Source organism: Coturnix japonica, chromosome 2 (assembly GCF_001577835.2).
Source record: "Coturnix japonica isolate 7356 chromosome 2, Coturnix japonica 2.1, whole genome shotgun sequence".
NCBI classification, from domain to species: Eukaryota; Metazoa; Chordata; class Aves; order Galliformes; family Phasianidae; genus Coturnix; species Coturnix japonica.
In genome coordinates, this window is record NC_029517.1 from 99,964,802 (window position 1) to 99,984,476 (window position 19,675).

Below are 19,675 nucleotides of genomic sequence, written 5' to 3' on the forward strand. Positions count from 1 at the left end.
ACTTATTTATTTTCACAGTAGATCACTGCTAATTCTGGAACTAATTTTTACATTTTCATACAGTTTTAATTTACTTTCTGTTGCTCTGAATTATGTATTACGGGGCAGAGAAGACCAGCAAAGTATATTGAAGAGAAGAAAAAAAAACCCCTCATAATTTGGCCAGGATATATGCCTTAGTGTTTTGCTTTCAAAATCAGTTTCTATTTCAGACAATATGAATATATTATGTTGTATTTTAGGCATTGTTTTATGCCCTGATTCACAAGAGCATTATTCCATTTTCATGTAACTGCAGCAATTGAAATGAAACAATATTCTAAACTGCAGTGTTTCTCAGTAAGGTTCCCAGTAATATGTTACTGCATCTGTCATGTAATTTAAAATGAGTAATATAAGACAGTTTTTCACTACATAATTTGATAATTTTCATACATTTTTGGTCTGGGTATGGGATTTGGAACTGCTCCTAAACTCTCCTATATCGAGTGTTAGATTTCCACAGTTTCTGAACATTAAGCAAGTCCTGTATTATTGAAACAACAAAACCCTTTACCTCATTTCTAACTCAAGCAGATTAATTGGTGCCACTGTGTCAGGGATTTCCCTCAGTCACTGTATCCTCAAATACTTTGTCTCTCTGGTGCATTAATCTTTGCCTTTCTTATACCCTGTTTAATATAGCTAATATAGTGATTTCTTGAGATGCTGTCTTTGTTATTGTAGTTGATCTGTCTTCCTAGTAGGTGATTTCAGATTACAAGAGGCGACAAACTTGTGATACACATAAGCTATTACATGGGCATTGGAGACATAAAATATTAAAAACACTTTTATTTTTTTTTTAAAGCTTATATAAAATGTTTCTCTACAGTGTTGTACTGTATTATGAATGAAAATGTTTCTAAAAGGGGAAGTTTGCAGTACAGAAGATACTACAGAATATGTGCACATGCAGTTCAAAGATAAAGACTAGGGCTGTGGTAAGGGAGTGGTCAGCCTGTTGCTTAAGTGTTCTACAGTATGTTTGCTGTTGCTATAGGTACAATAGAAAGTGGTATTACAGTAACATCAACGCTTGCTTTCAGCTTGGGCCATAGTGTCTGAAGGGAACTGTAGCTGGAACATGCTTGAGCTGAAGGAAGCAGCATCCATTGCCTAAGTATCATCTAAGTGGTTCTGTTTTTTGTCACATACTGTTTTAGCCCTTGAAAGATGTTGGATCAGGTAAAACTGCTTTCATTTTTGTCCTGATGATTCTTTCTATACAGTGATGATATAAAAGGATGAAGTTGTCTTCTGATTACACTGCAGCATATTGTATTTGGTTTTTATATTGGTTTGAGCCAAAAATATTTGTTTGCAGTATTTTAACAAATGTCCTATTTTTGTATTTGTGTACTTGGAATCTTGTCTTTGTGCCAGTATTGTAAACTTCTAGAAGAAGAGTTAATGGCATTTCCTCATACATCTACTTATTGCTAGTTAATTCATTTTTATTTTAAAGTTATTATTATTATTATTATTACCAAAAAGCTTAATATCAAGCCTCTGTATTTGGAAAAAAATAATGTGATTATGAATACGTGCTCAAAATAGATCATGTTAAGAGATATCACTTTCAAAAGTTATGGTGCATGCTTAGGAGTAGCACAGCCTGTTAAGAGTATAAAATTGTGAAAAATATGCAAATGAGAATGAAGAGCTTCATATTTCCCCTTGTAACTATCAACTGCAGTCCTCCCTACTCTTTGTGTTTTTAATCCAGATGGAAAACTTTGTGCTTGTGAAAAATATTTTATCAGAGTTGTTACCAGCTTCACTGCTTGCACAACTCAACTGATACTGAAAGGATCCAGATTAGTTAGAATTTTCGATTTTAAACTCTTGAAAAAGCCCATAAACCACATTGAGATAGGGAAACCAAAACCACCCACTGGCTTACATGACTCATCTTGTTAATTTTCTACCACTCAGTTAATGAAAAGCATCATTTCTTATATTTATGGTACTGGCCATGAGCCCAAGCATAGTCATTGTCAACTTTGCCACCTACTGCTCTTGCCTCTTGGCTGAATGTGGGGTATACATTACCAAGCAGTGTTAGTATATATATTTATATAATTTATAAATATTGTGCTGTAAGTTCAGGTTCATGGATTTTTCTACCGTGGCAGAATATGTGAAGAGTATTCTGTCTAAAGGGTGCTAGAGTGTTATTGAATGGCATAGATCATAGGGAGTTCCACACGAGTGTGTGCAAGAACCTCTTTACGGTGAGGGTGACCGCACACTGGAACAGGCTGCCCAGGAGGGTTGTGGAGTCTCCTTCTCTGGAGATATTCAAGACCCGCCTAGATGCCTACCTGTGTGACCTATTGTAGGGAACCTGCTTTGGCAGGGGTGTTGGACTCAATGATCTCTGGAGGTCCCTTCCAACCCCTACGATTCTATGAATTGCTTCCTACATTAGAGAAGAAGAATGTACAGCATCTCTTTCCTTCTAAAAAGAGATCAAAATGCTCCACTTTATAGCCCCTAAGCTATACTTCTGGATGGCTGCTACCTGTGGCTATGCAGATCTTCTAGGAACAAGGACAAAGTACGTAAGTTGTGGCTGTTGTAATGGATGGAGAAAAAGCCATGAAGCACTTGAGATGCAAGATATTTGGTTCATAAATTTGTCAGTTCAAATACCGTGTCAGTAAATTAAGGTGAAAATCAGCACACATTTTTTTTTTTTTTAAATTTTATTTTTATTTTTATATTGTTTCTGTTAGTCAGGAACCAGACCTGAAGTTGTTTGAAAGTCTGAAAAGCTGTTAACTGCTACAGAATAAGCAGTAGTGAATGTGTCTTATTGGGATGTAGGATGGTCTGGAGCTGCCTTCTTGCAGAAGTGAGTGTGATACTGCCTTGGTTGGCATTTTTCTCAAACTGCACTTTGCAGACGTATGGGGCTGAGCTGGGTCTGAAAGCTGAGCATGTACGCATAGCAAGTTTGTGTTTACTTTTAAAGAAAAAAACTACAAAACTACCCAGCAAACTACAGATAATTCTGGAAATGCCAAATTCTCCCATGGTGTTCTTCAATGGGGTTCTTTGGTGAGGTTCCTTGAACTAAGCTGGGACTGCGGAGCCAATGGCTGGTTGGATTTAACTTATCAATATGCTTCTGAGGGAAATATACTCCACTCTTCTTCTTTGTGTCAACAGATAATTGCAAATACTAAACAGAATTACGTAGCTATATCCATATTTATAGCACTGATGTTAACTTAATTATCCTATGGTAGCATAACACATAAATGTTGGTTATCTTATATCCAATTTTATTTGCTCATTAGAGAGTGAGTTATTTGTCTAGTTAGAATTCTCTTTTGAATGTTTTAATAAGCTTCTCCCTGTCAAAGTGAGTGTTCGATATGTTTACTCTTTGTGCCATGGCAATGCATGCTTTCTGTTTGTTTGTGGCTCTCTACTGCCTTGGTATCACTTTTATCAGAAGATCATGCAAAATAAATAGTATCCTTAGAAACTGCAAACTAAACATGGGAATTGTTGCCAATTGAACAATTGCTGCATTATAGCTTGTGACTGCATTTAGCATTTTGAAATATGATAAAGATCACTTGGGAATGACTTTCAAGTTGTAGCTGTACAATACTCGGTGATAAAAATTGCCATCTGTGAGATCTTACCTGAATGATGAAACAGCACAGAAAAAAGTGTTTGTTGTGCAGGGAGCCAAGTGTGTTTTGCCAAGTGGCATATGAGGAAAATATAGTTATGGTATAAACTGGGAGATTGGGCTCTGTTTCCTTGTTTTCATCATGAAAGACTTGAAAAGAGTAGATGGCTGTAGAATGTCATTCTCTTTCTTTCTAACATGCACATTTTGTATGGGCAGTTCAAAGACACCTCAAAACAAAGTAGACAAAACCTGAGGTAACTTCGGATGGCTTAGAAGAGGTTTTGTAAAATAAAAACTGAAAGTACGCACTGCATCTTTATTGAAGAAGTGTAATTTAGAGCATACATTACTTAATAATTTTATCTTTATAGTTCTTTTCTGTTTGTCTGTTCTGTTCTGTAGAATTGTGCTGGTTATGCTTCTCCAGTGATTAAATTTAGTGGTGTATTTCAGCAGCTCTTTTCTGGTTCATTTAATGCATCCGTTTCACTGTACTGGAGAGTAGTAGGTGCATCACTTCAATCTGTCTTCCGCTCCATTGATCTTATTTAGTAAAAAGAAAATATGAACAAAAAGAATGAAATAGGAAATTCTACACAATCAGGAATGATGACCAATTGCTATTTCTCATTACTAATGTAGATCAATATAGTTTTAGTGAAGTAGTTTTGAAAAAGGAAAGAACGGAATCAGAAATTGTTGAAATCTTCACCATAGGCTGTCATGGTAAAAAGAATTAACATGATAAAGAAGGAGCAGAAAAAGCTAAGTGAGAATAAATTCATCAATGGCTGTTGAAGTGTATGGTCTTAAATCAACCTCGGGCTCAGGATATCACTCACTGATTGCATTTGGTGAGTGTAGTGAACCAGAGAAAAGAGCTGCAGAAACTGTGTTCACGTATTTCCTCTCTATTCTACTACTGACTGTGGTCAGAGATTCTGGCTAAACTGATATTTGCTTGGATTAAGCCCAAGAGTTCTTAAGTTTAGTTATTTTTCTTCACAATGATGAAATGCATTTGTTGTCTTGCTATAGGAGGACAGTAATGCACATCGTGGGGATCTAACCCAGTCATGGCAATTTTATCATGCTGACTTAAAGCATCCTCTCTTTCCTCCATTTCCAGTTTTGTTGCTGAGATGACCCAACAGGGATGTTTTGTCCCATCCACATACCCAAAGTCTCTGCTGCAGGAGGGTTAGTGAAGACTATATGTCAAAGTAAGGCTAATTGATACGTTCTACCACAAGTTGCCAGTGAGCTCTGAGACACAACAAGGCAGCAGTGGACTTTCAGAGTTACATTTCAAGAAGCAATATTTTCCATGTAATTTCTATTCTCTGCCAGCTTCCTCTGCCCCTTCACCAGAGCATACTCTGCTGTACTTTGTGTCATCATTGTTCATTGTTATACATTGCTTCATTAGGTTTGTAGGTGTTTCAGTGATCTCTAGACAAACCAAAATATATTTATGGATTTGAATGTGATATCAAGCAATTTGCCTCTGTTCTATAGAAGAAGGAAATAAGTTTGTGACCATTTCATTACAAGCAAAAGTGTCCAGATGGTTTACCAGGGTTGTCAGTAGGTCACTGCAGGAGCAATGGGGAGAGAATCTCTCCTCACTCTATGCTTAAGGTAAATCTGACTCTGCTTGTTTCTGTTGTCCTGAAACCTTGACCATGACCTGATAATTAATCTGCAGCAGCAAAGGACAAGTGAACCTATTACCTCCCTTCTAAACTGTTGCCTGGACACAGATGAACAAGAGAATGGCTTAAAGCAGAGTTCTCTGTTGTGCTGTTGTGATTACTTCAATATTTTTTGTTTCCTTTTAGTTACTTCCTGGGATAAAATTGTACCAGCTGTCTTGCCGAGAGCTTTTATCTTCTGTAGCCTAAGGGGGTAAAAACCTTGGGACCAAAGTTTACTGTGCTGTATTTTGTATGTGAAATTCATCTTTTTTAATATAAAGGTAAGAGGGAAAAAGTACAACAAGAAGAAGAATTCCCAGCACAAGTGAGGCATGAATGTCCTGGAGTGACTTCAGCAAAGGGTCACTAAGATGATTAAAGGATTGGAGTATCTAACATACAAGAAGAGGCAGAGAGATAGCTGGGATTGTTTAGCCTTGAGAAAACTCAGGAGTGTTGTTGTCCCTGTGTATAAATAGCTGATGGGATGAAGAAGATGGTTAGTCTCTTCTGAGCATATTTAGTGAAATGATGAGAGGCACAACTGAAAATGCAGGAATTCCACTGGAATGAAACAGAAAACATTTTATTTTTCCTCTGGGAATTATCAAATAATGGCAGGGATAGCCCAGAGGCTAAGTCTCCTCCTTAGAGATCTCCAAATTTGTCTGGATGTGGGCCTGGGCACCCTGCTCTAGATGGACATGAGTATCTCTGGTGGTGTCTTCTAACTTAGCTGTTCTGTGAGCAGCTAAGGTAAGCCAAAACCCTTACAAACTGTGCCTTAACAGACTATTTATAATGATCTGCAGAGGCACTGTTATCTGATTGTTTGAATGTCTCAAGATTCACTTGTAATGAATAAACAAATTTTTACTGGACAAAAAATTTAATCAGATATAAAGGGATTAATTGACACTCACTTTCTTTATTGAAAATAAGGACAATATTCTTTTATTTATAAGGTAAATATATATAGAAGGAGTGTATTCTGTCTGTATTCATTATGTGTAATTTATAGCATTTGCTTGTAACCTCTAGTTTAATTTTTTGGCATCAATTTTGGAACAGTAAACTCTTCATAAATGAAGGACTATGACTGACCTTTAAAATTCAAGAATTTGCACAGCTTTCATTGAAGTAGAGAAGGAGATCTACACTGGAACCCTGGGAGCTGAAGAATTTGTAGAATTTGTGGGATTTGTGTTTGTACTATAATGTTCACACGTAGAATCATATATATGTATATATATATGCTTCTACAACTTTGCAGTATGAACAGTCATCATCTAAACTTAAACTGTTGGTTTAGTCTGACCACATGCATGTCTTTTCTTCCTTTTTGCATGGCTTAAAAAGCAATAATTAATTAAAAACTTGTCAATTATGTAAATAATTGTTTGCTTTTAAGAAGTGTGAAACAAATAAATAGTTACTGCTTTATTCACATGCTTTTAATGAGTAATACTACCAATTGCCGGTTTTAAGTCTGTATCAGGCAAGTGTTAGTTATCTTGAAACTCGCATTCCTTTATAGATCTAGTCAGAGTAAAAGCTGTATGAAAAATGTTAAAGTCTGCAAGTGAAAACACTGGGAAGTGATTTATCTCAGCAGGGTGGGAGCTAATCTTTTTCCAGATTTTTGTCCGGAAACTGATGGGTTTGTTTCATAGATAAGGCTCTGCTACCAAAGCCAAACTGATATGAGGCACTGCAAAAAGCCTATGGGTGGGGGACAGCATTAGTCAATTGCACACGAGCAACTTTGTCATCAGTTATAAATATCTTACTTGATGAAGTTAAGTGATATGAATGATTTTATATGGCATTTAAAAAATACCTAATAACAGCTGTTCAGTCAATCTAATATTAAAAAATGAGCAAATACAGGATCCCAAATGACTGTGAAATGAGACTGATCAGATTTCTGTATTTTAAGGTGTGTTTTTGCCAGAGGTGAGGGACTAAGAACACTGTGAAATAGAACGTATCACAGAAATATTATAGAATTCATGCTTTACAAATCAGTTTGCTTCTTAGATATTAACAGAGAGTTCTTGGAAGTACTATGCCAAATTCAGCTATGCTTACTCAACTCTTTCCTTTTTGTGGAGGAACCAATGGAAACTGGAAGAGAAACAAAATGGACTTACTTTACTTATACAGGCTTTATATTGAAAATTTCTTTTCCTTGAAGTGAATTTTCTACAACTTTTTCTTTCTAGTATGGATCTGATCACTCCCTCATGTTGCATCTCTCAGGGCTTTGTGGTCTTTTCTGTCCTATGAGACAGCATGTTCTAATTTAACCTTCTATTTTTTTAATAGCTATGCTATAGGAATTTCTACATTTGGATAGCAATAATGGGACAAAGGTTCAGGAAATATGATGTTATGACTTTATAATAAACATTAGTGCAAAGACTTTCTGCTCTGTATTTGTCCATCAAGATCATGCGAGGATTCCAGACTGAGTAGTTATTCTTATTGCACTTCATCTCATTTATTTCATTGTGGGAGATAATGATTAGATAGAATACACCATCTATAAGTAAGGAATGAACAAACTCTTTAATGATTTAGAATTTTCATTTTTAAAAATAAGATAAAATGATTTTAACCCTTTGTGATCAAAATATAATATTAGATAGACTGGATTTTTTTCATTAAATTGGTGTTTTGGTTTATGAAGATGTAGGATATAGCTATGATATTTTAAAGCAAATATAGCAGCTAAATTTTATTCCTAGGTGGATACTTACTGCTTAAACACTGGTTTCACGTGGCCTTGAAATCAATTTACTTTAAATATCAGGGGAGTCCTTTTTTAATTGAAATATGTTATCTAATTACCGGCATTGTTGCAAAGATAATAGGCACTTTTTTGTTCATACAAGAGACATTCTTGTCTGCCAACATAAAGATGTTAATCTGTCATTCAACAATACAGTAAGTTTTTCATGAGTCTAATTTTAATACTGATTGACATTTGCTTATTTTCTTTTAAGCATCTATGTTACTGTAAGTATGTGCTTTTAAAATCATGTTTGAGTTATTTATGCATCAGTACTATTGAACAGTATGTGGACTTAATTGAGTGACACGGTTATAATATATTGGATAATGTATTTCATCTACTGCTGGAGCAATTTGCTGTCCTAGCGCCTGGGGCCTCACAGCAATGTTAATCATCTGGTATGTGGCAGTCTACCAGTTACTCAATTGCTATAGTCCAGTTTCAGATGTTATAAAAACAGAAGTTACACCTCAAGATGTGATCATTATGCTGACTGCCTAAAATTCTAAACACAGCTTTTTCCCATTCTTTTTCCATCCTGAGATTTCATCTTTTTTTTTCTTCTAATTTTTGGTGAAGACAGATCCAAAATAACAAAGGAAGCTGAGATCAGATCAAGAGGAAAAAGCTCTGACTGGTTTGAAACATTTCATCTAAATGACTTTCTGTGTTTTCTTATTGTGATATTTTTATTTTAGTATTTTAAAAATATGTTAATTTTCTAAAACAAAAAAAAATCTTCAAAAGAGTAAACTGAAATTTCACTTAAAGAATATCAGAATGTTTGATAGTTGGACTGTGGATGATCTTGCAGGTCTTTTTCAACCTTGGTTTGATTCTACGATTCTTTTTATTTTTGAGTTTCAGATTCTGAAATGCACTTAACAGTGCCTTTCCTCTGAATGGCTTCACTTCAGACAGTTCTCAAATTCAGTTATGTGGCCTGAGGTTATATACCCTTGGTCCCTCTATTAACTCTACTTACCTGAATGAGCTTACTTGGCTGAAGCACACAGTTTGTGGCAGTTTGCAGATTGACTGTCTGAACTCTGACAGTATTGAGGGAAGCATCACCATGACTAAAAACTTGCAGTTAAGAGAATGATGATTTCGGCTCTAATCCATTGAAGATAATCATGGCAAAAAAAAAGTATTTTTAACTATTTTCTCTTATCTACACCTGTTGCTACCAGGCAGGGTATTTTAAAAAGGAATATTTTGAGCCAGTAGTTACTATGGAACACCTTGATTTTGCCCAGACTGACTGCAGGAATGAAGGGCTGCAGTTTCTGAAGCCAAGGATCTGTGTTTCTCTAGGTGAGCTGTGGTGAAGGGTCAAGAGCCTGCTCCCCTCTTTGGCAGGACAGCTTGAGGAAATAGGATGAGAAAAACTGTGGTTTGAGGCAAAAACAATAAAGCTGCATACTGATTATTATTTTGGGCAAAGTGCTGATGACTTGGGGAAGACTAATTTAATTAGTTGGCCAGCTAGAATAGATTTGAGTAGTGATAAACAAAGACAAACATTAAAATAACAGCTATGAGTTCACAATGTCTCCTCTCTGCCTCTTTCCACCTTGTATCCCTCCCCCTTCCAGTACTGGGGTCTGTTCATGTGCTGCAGTACCTCAGAAGATTCTGTTCCAGCATAGGATGCTCCATGAGCTGCTGGACATCTGCTTGAGAGCCTGCAACACCATCTCCTACTTTTCTGCCTTTGGTGCTCATACTGCTTTATCTCTCACTCCTTTTCTGTCCTTTTCCAGCTGTCCAGCATTTTTTTCCTTTCTTTCCAATGTATCATCCCAGAGGCACCACAGGCATGGCTCCTGGGCCAGCTGGAAGCATTTTCCTTTGTAGCAGGGCAACCCCAGCCTCTCCTCACAGAAGCCACTCCTGCAGCACTCCGCTACCAAGACCTTGTCACTGATACCTGAGCTCACCTGTCTTCAGCATTAAAAAGAGCACTTAATAAAGGGACTATACCTTTGTCAGATGCCGTAAAATATAGCATTGTCTAAACTACTGCAAATGAAGTAGCAAACTTTTGAACTTAGCTGCATATAAAAGCGGTTTCATTCTGCAATAACATTTATTTATTTAGCTTTTCTGAATATTGGTACATTTAAAAGATAGCCTTTAATATTAATAATTAAGCATGCTTTAATTTGTCTTCAGAAGACTAGTTGTGAATCATCATTATCTCTTGCATGATCCCATTCTCTAACTTTAGGATATTAAGGGGTGTATCTTGCATTTTTGTAGGGCATGCCATGTGGATTCATGAAAGGTAGGTTGTGCTTGACCAACCTCATCTGCTTTTATGATTGGGTGACTAGGCTGGTAGATGAAGGTAAGGCAGTTGATGTAGTCTACCTGGACTTCAGCAAGGCCTTTTATGCAGTCTCTCACAGTGTTCTCCTGAGGTAACTGGCTGCCCGTGGCCTAGACAGGTATATCCTTCTTTAGGTAAGGAACTGGCTGGAGGTTTGTGCCCAGAGGGTAGTGGTTAATGGAGTTAAGTCTGGCTGGTGACCTATTACAAGTGGTGTCCCCCAGGGGTTGGTTCTAGGGCCCATAGGGCCCATCTTGTTTAACATCTTCATTGATGACCTGGATGAGGGAATTGAGTGCAAGCTAAGTAAGTTTACAGATGACACCAAGTTGGGAGGTGATGTTGATCTGCCCAAGGGTAGGGAAGCCCTCCACAGGGATCTGGATAGGCTGAATCTCTGGGCTGAGGTTAATGGGATGAGGTTCAACAAGACCAAGTGCTGGGTCCTGCACTTTGGCCACAATAACCCCATGCAGCGCTATAGGCTTGGGGCTGAGTGGCTGGATGACTGTGAAGAGGAAAGGGACCTGGGGGTGTTGGTAGATGCTTGCTTGAACATGAGCCAACAGAGTGCCCAGGTGGCCAAGAAGGCCAATAGCATCCTGGCCTGTATAAGAAATAGTGTGGCCAGCAGGAGCAGAGAGGTGATCATCCCCCTGTACTCAGTACTGGTGAGGCTGCGTCTTGAGTACTGTGTTCAGTTTCGGGCTCCTCACCTGAAGAAGAACATTGAGGTCCTGGAGTGTGTTCAGAGAGGGGCAACAAAGCCATGAAGGGTCTGGAATACAAGCCTGATGGGGAGTGGCTGAGGGAGCTGGGATAGCTCTGTCTGGAGAAAAGGAGGCTCTTCATTATAGCTGTCTTTCAGCTTTAATGATTCGGTGGTTCTTTCATTTTGGTGACCCACAGTACAAATTCCTGTTGTACTGTGTGTGTGTGTGTGCGTGCACGTGGCATTGGGTATGGCTCTTGTCTAGCTGGTGAAGTTGTCAAACTGATAGAAATGCTTCTCATAAAAGATAACCAGTTTTGAATCAGTTTATTTTGCGTAATATAAATATATTAGTATTCTCTCTCCTTTTTGCCCATGTGCCTCTGTGTTTGTTGTACTGATAAATGGTCAGAGATATGATTTAGCAGGGGGTTGTTAGAGTTAGGGCGGTATGGTTTGGTTGTGGTTGGACTCAATGATCTTTAAGGTCTTTCCCAACCTGAGCAATTCTATGATCCTATAACTATTTTAAGTTATGTTTTGTTTAGGAATTTTTTTATTTTTTTTTTATTTTATTTTTTTTACTGCAAATAATTTTTTCATTATTTATTGAAGAATAAATAAATCCTGGTGTGCTACAAATTATCTGACAATTTAAATTATTTGAGAAAAGCCCATGAAAATTTGTAATTTGAAAAGTGTCAAAGGCAATGAAAAGAAAGACATGCATCTAAATTAAATGAAAATTTGCTTTTTAGGCCTAAAGTGAGGACACACAAAAATAATTTTCCTGCTGTCTTTCTAAAAGGAGATAAATGTTAAGGATTAGTATCTGGAAAACACGCTGAACAATGCCTTTATTATTGTTATTGTTATTATTTTTTTCCTATGTGTTTCAAGAAGTGTGCCAAGTACCTCATTTCATTTTGAGGTTATATATCTTAGACAAATTTTATGGTGACTACAGTAAGCTGTGATACCATGATAAATAGATGTACAACTTAGCATTATATATACAGTATTTTTCTAGGAGCGAGTCTAATTCCCAAAAGCAAAAATAAACCTAAAATAGCATTAAACCAATAAGACAGTCTAATTGCTTAGAGACAGTTTGCGTGACCAGATTATACTATGTCACTTCTTTTTAGATCAGGCTCTTCTAAGTAAACAGGCATCCTTCAGCATCTGAGTATTTCCCTGTGGCAGTCTGCTAAGAAAAACATGAGAGGAGATCTATCCAACATCCCTCTTTCCGCTAGCTGCTGCCAGTGATTTATTTGAAGTCCTAAGAATTGCTTATCTGTTGAGATAGAAGCAGAGCCCCAGTGCCTAGTTTGCTCTTTGCAGCAGGTCTATTGTTCTGTCACCATTCCTGAGTGATTGCTGTGGTTGACCTTGGCTGGTGACCTGATCAGAGGAGATTTTGCAAATACTGGTTTATTTCAGCTGTATTCCATTCGCTTTTTTTATAAACTGTTTTCCTAATACACTAGAGTAACAATGGCAAGGACTTTGATTCTAACTAGAGTCTGCTCTGGAGGGGGAATGCAAAGATTGATCTATCTAGAGTTTGTGTTTTGCCGCAAGTAGGACAGTCAAATATAATTCTGTGTTTTCCCTCATAATGCTCTACACCTGTATTTTCTCTGTACTTCTTGCTTATATCCATGTTTAGGCAAGCTGAGCAAGCTAGACTCATTAAGGATACAGGCACAGGGATGCAACATTAGAGGTGGTCAGCTTGTTTTCTTTGGGTATTCCTAGCTTTGAGTTAGATAAGTTGGCTCCTGAGTTATGACGAGTTGCAGAATCTTCAGATTTGTGTTCTTATTTGATATTATTTGATGGTTGACAAATAAGTGGGTATTTAAACCCAAGCTTGGACTTATCTTTCACTATGGGGTGATTATAGCTGGGAAGTCTGTTGTGAAATTAGATGCTCTGTGCAGGTCAGGCTTTTTCTTACACAAAGCTTATACAGCAGGAAGAGTGTAGAGCTGTCTTGAAAGCTGATATGCATGTGCTTAAATCCCTGCTCTAAATCAGGCAGTGAACCAGCCCTTCAGAGTTGTAAGAGTGCTAGTAGCTGGAGGAAGTGAGGAGGGTGACAGCTTGCTGCCTGGGCTGTTGCAAGAGGTGGTCAGGTGTCTTCAGGCTAGATGGGCAAAACAGTGACAGGCTGTGCACTGCATCAAGGCTAAGATGTTAAGTGGCTTAGTGCTGTCAGAGCTGGTAAGGTTGTACATGTGCTCAGCAGTAGAGCTGTACTGTTATAAATTCAGGATCCTCAGCCTCAGATCTGAGCAAGTGTTTGAGATGTAAATTTTGATCAAGTTTTTACAGTGTTAGGAGACAAACCTGAATAAAATGTATAAGCCTTGTCTTTTTCCCTGCACCAAGGAAATAACGCTATAGCCCAGCAAAGGGCTTTATGATATCCTCCAGATCAACAACAGACCTGTCCCTCTCAGTCACTTTCCTGATGGAGTTTCATGAGATTTCTTTAATCAGTGCTTCACAATATTTCTGTGAAATATGAAGGTTGACAAGGGTCTTTGCGACCAATGTCAGATACACAAACTGAGGCATGTAGGGTCAATATTCAGGATAAACTGATAAGAGGTTGTCTATGGAACTCAGGCTTAACCCTTTGCTTTGGCCATATTCCTTCAAAGATGCAGAGAATTATTACAATAAATTAATAGATTGATAATGAATACACTGAAATAATAGAAGAGCATACAGGAAGGAGCATGTTAAAAACTAAAGTTGTCATAATAAGTAAAATTTTTAAGTAAAACTTTACATATAGGAGTTTTCTAACCAGTTAGGGGGAAAGGTCAATATTCAATGAGCTGACAGCACTAATTAGACCTGCAGTTAGTTGAAATGTTACTGGATTTTACAATTTCCCTTGTACTAAGGTTGCTTTTATTAATTTGATGAAAGAACTGGGGTGGGTCATGAAGGCTGGAGTTCAATGGAGGAAAAAAATAATAATTAAATGTAGGATAAGAAAACCAGAGCCAGAAAAAAACAAGAAAATTTTAGTCGTGATTTTTCCTGTTTCAGGAATTTGACATACTTTGTAAGCATGCACATATCGGTGCAAGGAATTACACTGATGTAAAATAAGTATAGCAATATATAGTTGGTGGTTGCTTTTTTTCCGAGATTTAACCTTAGAAAATATGCAGAGAGATGAGCTATCCCTGTTCAGTTGTTATATTTTACAAAAGCAAGGCAAAGTAGATGGCTAAAATAAGGAAAAGTAAAGAATGCTTATACACTTAGCTCTAAGACAAGCTTTCCAGGGAGGTTGTTGAGTCATCATCTCTGGATGTGCTTAAAAACCATTTGGATGTGGTGCTCAGGGACATGATTTAGCAGTGAGCTGTTAGAGTTAGGGCAGTATGGTGGTTAGGTTGTGGTTGGACTTGGTGATCTTGAAGGTCTTTTCTAATCTGAGCTATTCTATGATTTTATGGTTCTATGCACTGTCATAGACAAGTTTACAATTTGTTTCTATGATTCTAGGCCATACACTCCAGAATGAAATTCTAGCCCACTAGTGATGGTGGGAGAATCTGTACAGTCAGGCTGGAAATTTCCCATAGGAGGCTATTTTCTGAGCACAACCATTCAGATTTAGGTAAAATTTAGTGAGACTCAGTGTTCAAAATCCAGAACAGCTGGAACAGACATTTTCAGACCTCGTATTGCAGTCCATCTAACCAGTCAGAACTCTATTAAGAGCAGGGTGCTGATTTCGTTTTTATTTTTTGCCTCCCCAGAGACACATGTTTTCTTTTTTTCTCATTCTGCATTCACAGCTGTTGGTTATCAAATCTCTGTTGGAGAATTTAATGAATAAGAGTCTGTGGGGATTAATGTGATAAGAAATTCATGTATATCAAGCATTAAAGTGCTGTTGTAATGCAATAGCTTGAAATCTTATCAGTAGTAACATATTAATAATGGCACATTATTTGGAAGGCTTTACTGGAAAGGATGTAGAAAGGTTGGGCACACCACAGGGAACTGAACCTGGTCCTCTGTCTCCAATGTGATAATTTCCTTTTTAGCTTGATAGCAGTTTTCTTATTACCTTACAGAGAAGTCCAATTAAGAAAAAAAAAACAAGAAAAAAAAAAACCAAGAAAAAAAAAAAACCCACAACAAAAAAAAACCCAAGTAGAGGTATAAGAGGTTGAAGGGACTTGGAAATATGAAGTGTATTATTGGCTTTTTCTTGGGGCAGGAGGTCAATAATAATAGTTTAAGTGGTGTAGCTACTGCTCTTTTTAATTGAGTGACTCATACTGGAATGATAAAAATACTCTGGTGCTAAGTGTTGTTCCATATGGCTTGAGCTTAAACAAAGGATGTCATTCAAAGGCCATAGGATTGCCAGTCAGGGAGGGCCATGGTGCACACAGTTCTGACCCTGCTCTGACTCAGGATAATCCTGTAAATAGACTGCTTACATTTCTCAATCTGAGGTGCTGGTTATCTGCTAGAAAAAAAGAATATATCAGCAAGCATGATAATGTAATTGCTAACACAATTTCTTTTCTTGCACATCAGTTTCCTGTGTATGATTCTGATCTTGAGAAACAGTGAAGACTCATAAAGCTTAAAATATTGGATTATATTTAGGTACTTGTAACATTTAATCAGTTTGGTTACTAAAATAAATTCCATAGACGAGAAGGAGTAATAAATCAAAATCAGAAAGTGTAAGGATAAAAACATTTTAAAAAACTATCTGGATGTCACACCTTCTTGGGCTGATCCAAAGAATTCTGGAGTTGGAAGTGTTCTCTTGTCTTTGAAATTTTTCTCTTTTAGCCTTAGTTCAGCCCAAGGATTATAGTCCATGTATTTGATTTTGATATTTGACCCGGGCCTTTTAGATGTATAGAATGGCTTTGCAGGCAAACTGCAGACGTGGGACCTTTAGTTGGTCATCCCTGTACTACTGTCTTTCGTAAGAACACCCTTTGACATAAAAAACTGCCACTGATACCTGTGGTCATTGGAGTAGGTCCTTTGTAAGTATTGATCTCCGTGTTCAGAAAGAACAAAGAAATAAATCCAAATGCCATTCACTTTCCTCTTCTTTTCAATGAAAGGCAAGAGCTGTAGTTAAGCCTTCAAATGTAACCTCAGCTGTTAACTAGCAACACTTGGAACTGTTCACTTCCAAGATCACTTCCTTGAGGTACATGTAGCATAGTGTATTTTATTTCTAATTATTTACTTCCTGTGTCTGAATGTGTAGTTTACTGTTTTTTAATAAATAAATTAGCCTTTGTTGCTACATTGTGCCATTAATATTCTAATTGTCCATGTTTCATTTGCATTTGGTATTATTGCAATCTTACCTGTTCCTCAAGTTTTAATCACTGAAATTGATTGCAACAGTTACCTCACAGAAGCAGTGAATTTCATTCATAAATACTTGAAGAGCTTCCCATTTCTGTGCAATAACTCAAGGAAGCATGTAATCAAGATCTGCCTAGGGAGTATACATGAACATTTAAGTGCTTTAAGATGGCTGTGTAACAGCATCCATGGAGGATTCAGCTGAAATCCAAAGGCAGTGAGTCCCTATGGGCCTGGCTGCAACGTGCCAAGAGGGATGCCAGCCCCTAAGTTGCCTGTGATTCCTTTTTACTATGTATACCTCAGATGGGGAGCTTGGGTTATTCTGTATGTCTGCTTATGAATGGCTTAAGTGTAGCATTCAGTGCTACTGAGAAGGTACCTCAGAGCTAGGGAAAGAAGTTCAAAACCGAGATTTATTTCAAATTCAGCAGAATTTAATTATCAACTTTATAAACCTGAAAAATGTGGGCTGCAGAAATGACGGAAGAAATATATTGTTGTCATTTAGAAATGGATGACTAATGAAACAGGATTTAAAAAGTAGCTAGAAAAATGAGGCAAAAAAATAGGGCAAAAATAGGGCAAAGCGGAGTCAATTAAGGGCAGAGGAGGAATGGGGTGTCCTCTTAAGATCACTTCCAAATTATGTTCCTACAGGATCGAGTTTCTGAGGTTGAGAGACACTGAGTTTGGGAATTAAATATATTGGTTGACTAGGCCCCTTTCTAGTCAGTGGAGGAAAGCAAAGATTTATAAGTTGATGTATCCTGCCCTAGAAAATGTGGAATGAATTAAATGAAGTGATGTGCTTTTCTCTACTGACAAATCAGAATGAAAGACTTAAACAGATAGTAAATTATCAGATGGTTGAAACTGAGGTACAAACTACCCTGTATGTATGTGTAAATTATATTTATATTTTAGCCCATAGTAAATTTAGTTAAAATAAATTTTACATAAATCTACAACAAAATTTCTGTAATCTTGAAACATTTAACAATGGAAGAAATAAATGTCTCTTAAAAAGTAGGAGCAAAATTGTAGCCTTAGCAATTAAGCTAACTATTGACCAGTTAATAACTCCTACAAAATAAGCAAGAACAAGGGGGATATTGAAGTTTGATGTAGTGTTTACTATCAGAACTGAGAACTGAAGATGTTCTGGAGATTTAAAAGTGAGAATGGCAACAACACAGAAAACTGCAATGCCAGTTGCAATTGTAATTTCTGTCACTGAAATCATTTCTCATGTGGCCGTATTTTGCTTTATTATATTTTCAAGACTAATTTTATATTCCCTGATTTTTGTTTATAAAATATAGAAGGAGCATATTATCTCCAAATATTATGACCATTTTCTTTTCACATCATTTTAGTAGTTCTGCAGATGCCAGTCAAGCTGCCTGTATGTACAAATGAAAAGTGCTTTTGTGTGGATATTGTGAGCTACAGGACTGTGATAACAGGAATAGAAAGGAAGTCCTATTAATGCTATTTTTGCTGTAATGTTGATGTTTTCTTCTGTCTTTTCTGAGTAAGTGGAATGTTTTTAGTACAAGGAGGAACGCAGTGGATCCTTTAAGTTGCACTTGTTTGAACATTCTTTAGTCCTTGTGAGCCCTTTGAAGCCTTTAAAGACTTACAAGGCTCTCATACCATCAAATTGTAGCACTTGTTTATCGTCCTCACCAGGCACAGAAGTATCATCTCATGGGTACCAGATTCCAGAGGTGTTCAGAAGCAAATGATTGATTAGTAGGTTATGGAAAGTGGCATTGCGTGAACTGGAAGGCTAATGAGAGTAGCAATTAGATTTTCAATCATGCAATTCAAAGAGAAAAAACTCAATGAAAAATTCTAAAAGTTTGATAATTCAAAGTTCCAGAACTTAGAATTCAAGAACATTCAGGTATTGTTTGTGCTGATAAACATGTTTACTAGCTTGGCAGCCAGTGTAAGCTATTGGAGAAGAGTAAAAGAATAAATAACAAAATAATGGCTGGAATATAAACATCACATTAAGAAAGATATAGACAAGATAAGAAATAGTAAGGACTTAAATAGCGATATTAATATAATATTTAAGAAAGTTATGTTTCTAGTCACATCTTTTAATGTTTGTTCCCATATGTTTTACAAATGTAGAACTGAATCAGCGTTTTAAAAACTTAAGGGTATTGAATTTTTTACTAAGTAAAACAGTTAAAAAGTAATGTGGCCTGCAGTGGTACTGTGTGCTGAGAAGTGTTTTTGTTACACTGTTAGTTTTGAGAGCTTGCTATAATCCTGATTAAGTAAAGAGATTATGATTAAGTAAACCAGATTATACATCTGGTAGTAATTAGATGGAACAGTTACCATATGAGGACATACTGTTTCTGCTGGAAAAAGAAAAAAAACACCAACAGTCAGTGGTATAACTAAATTGCGGTCAGATGTAATTCCTCACTGTCTTCGCAAACTGTATCACATACATTTATCACCATTGCATCACCTTTTTTTCCCAGGAAGTAGAACTGAAGAATGCCTCATAAAAGGAAAAATCCATCAGACTGTGAAACATTTTATTGAGTATTGTGAAAAAACTGTGGGATTATTTTCAGTGTGATATTTGAATGGAGGAAAATATCAGAGAATCTTCATGGCAGAGATGATCTTTACCAGATGATTGAACAGAAGAAAGAATTGATGCCAAGGGACAGTTAATAGTTTCAAAAAGTTATTGATAAAAACACCACCTCTGAAAGCATTTAATATTTATATTATTACAAATCTATATAGATAAAAATAGAAAAAAATAAAAATAATTTATCTATATAGATAAAAAGAGATTAGATGACCTATGTTATCTACTCCCATTTTTATTTTATGTGGTTCTTTTGAGAGATTTAAGTAAAAATTGTATACATGAAATATTTAAAAGAAAAATAAGGTTTAAATATAATATAAGAGAACTTGCTGAATGAGATAGACTGCTCTGAACAATGGCTACCTAAGGTGAACCTAGTCTGGTGATTAACATTAGCCAAGATTAGGCAGATGGATTATG

The 19,675-nt window shown here is 36.7% G+C and overlaps 1 protein-coding gene across 1 annotated transcript in view; it reads left to right on the forward strand.

Moving 5' to 3' along the window:
* Nucleotides 1-1,071: 1,071 nt before the first annotated feature.
* Nucleotides 1,072-19,675, forward strand: part of RP1 (RP1 axonemal microtubule associated) — a 187,865-nt gene continuing 169,261 nt past the window's right edge. The window contains exon 1 of the mRNA XM_015855578.2: nt 1,072-1,227. Coding sequence (XP_015711064.1) covers nt 1,216-1,227 — 12 coding nt within the window. The 5' untranslated portion in view covers nt 1,072-1,215. The remainder of the gene's footprint in view (nt 1,228-19,675) is intronic.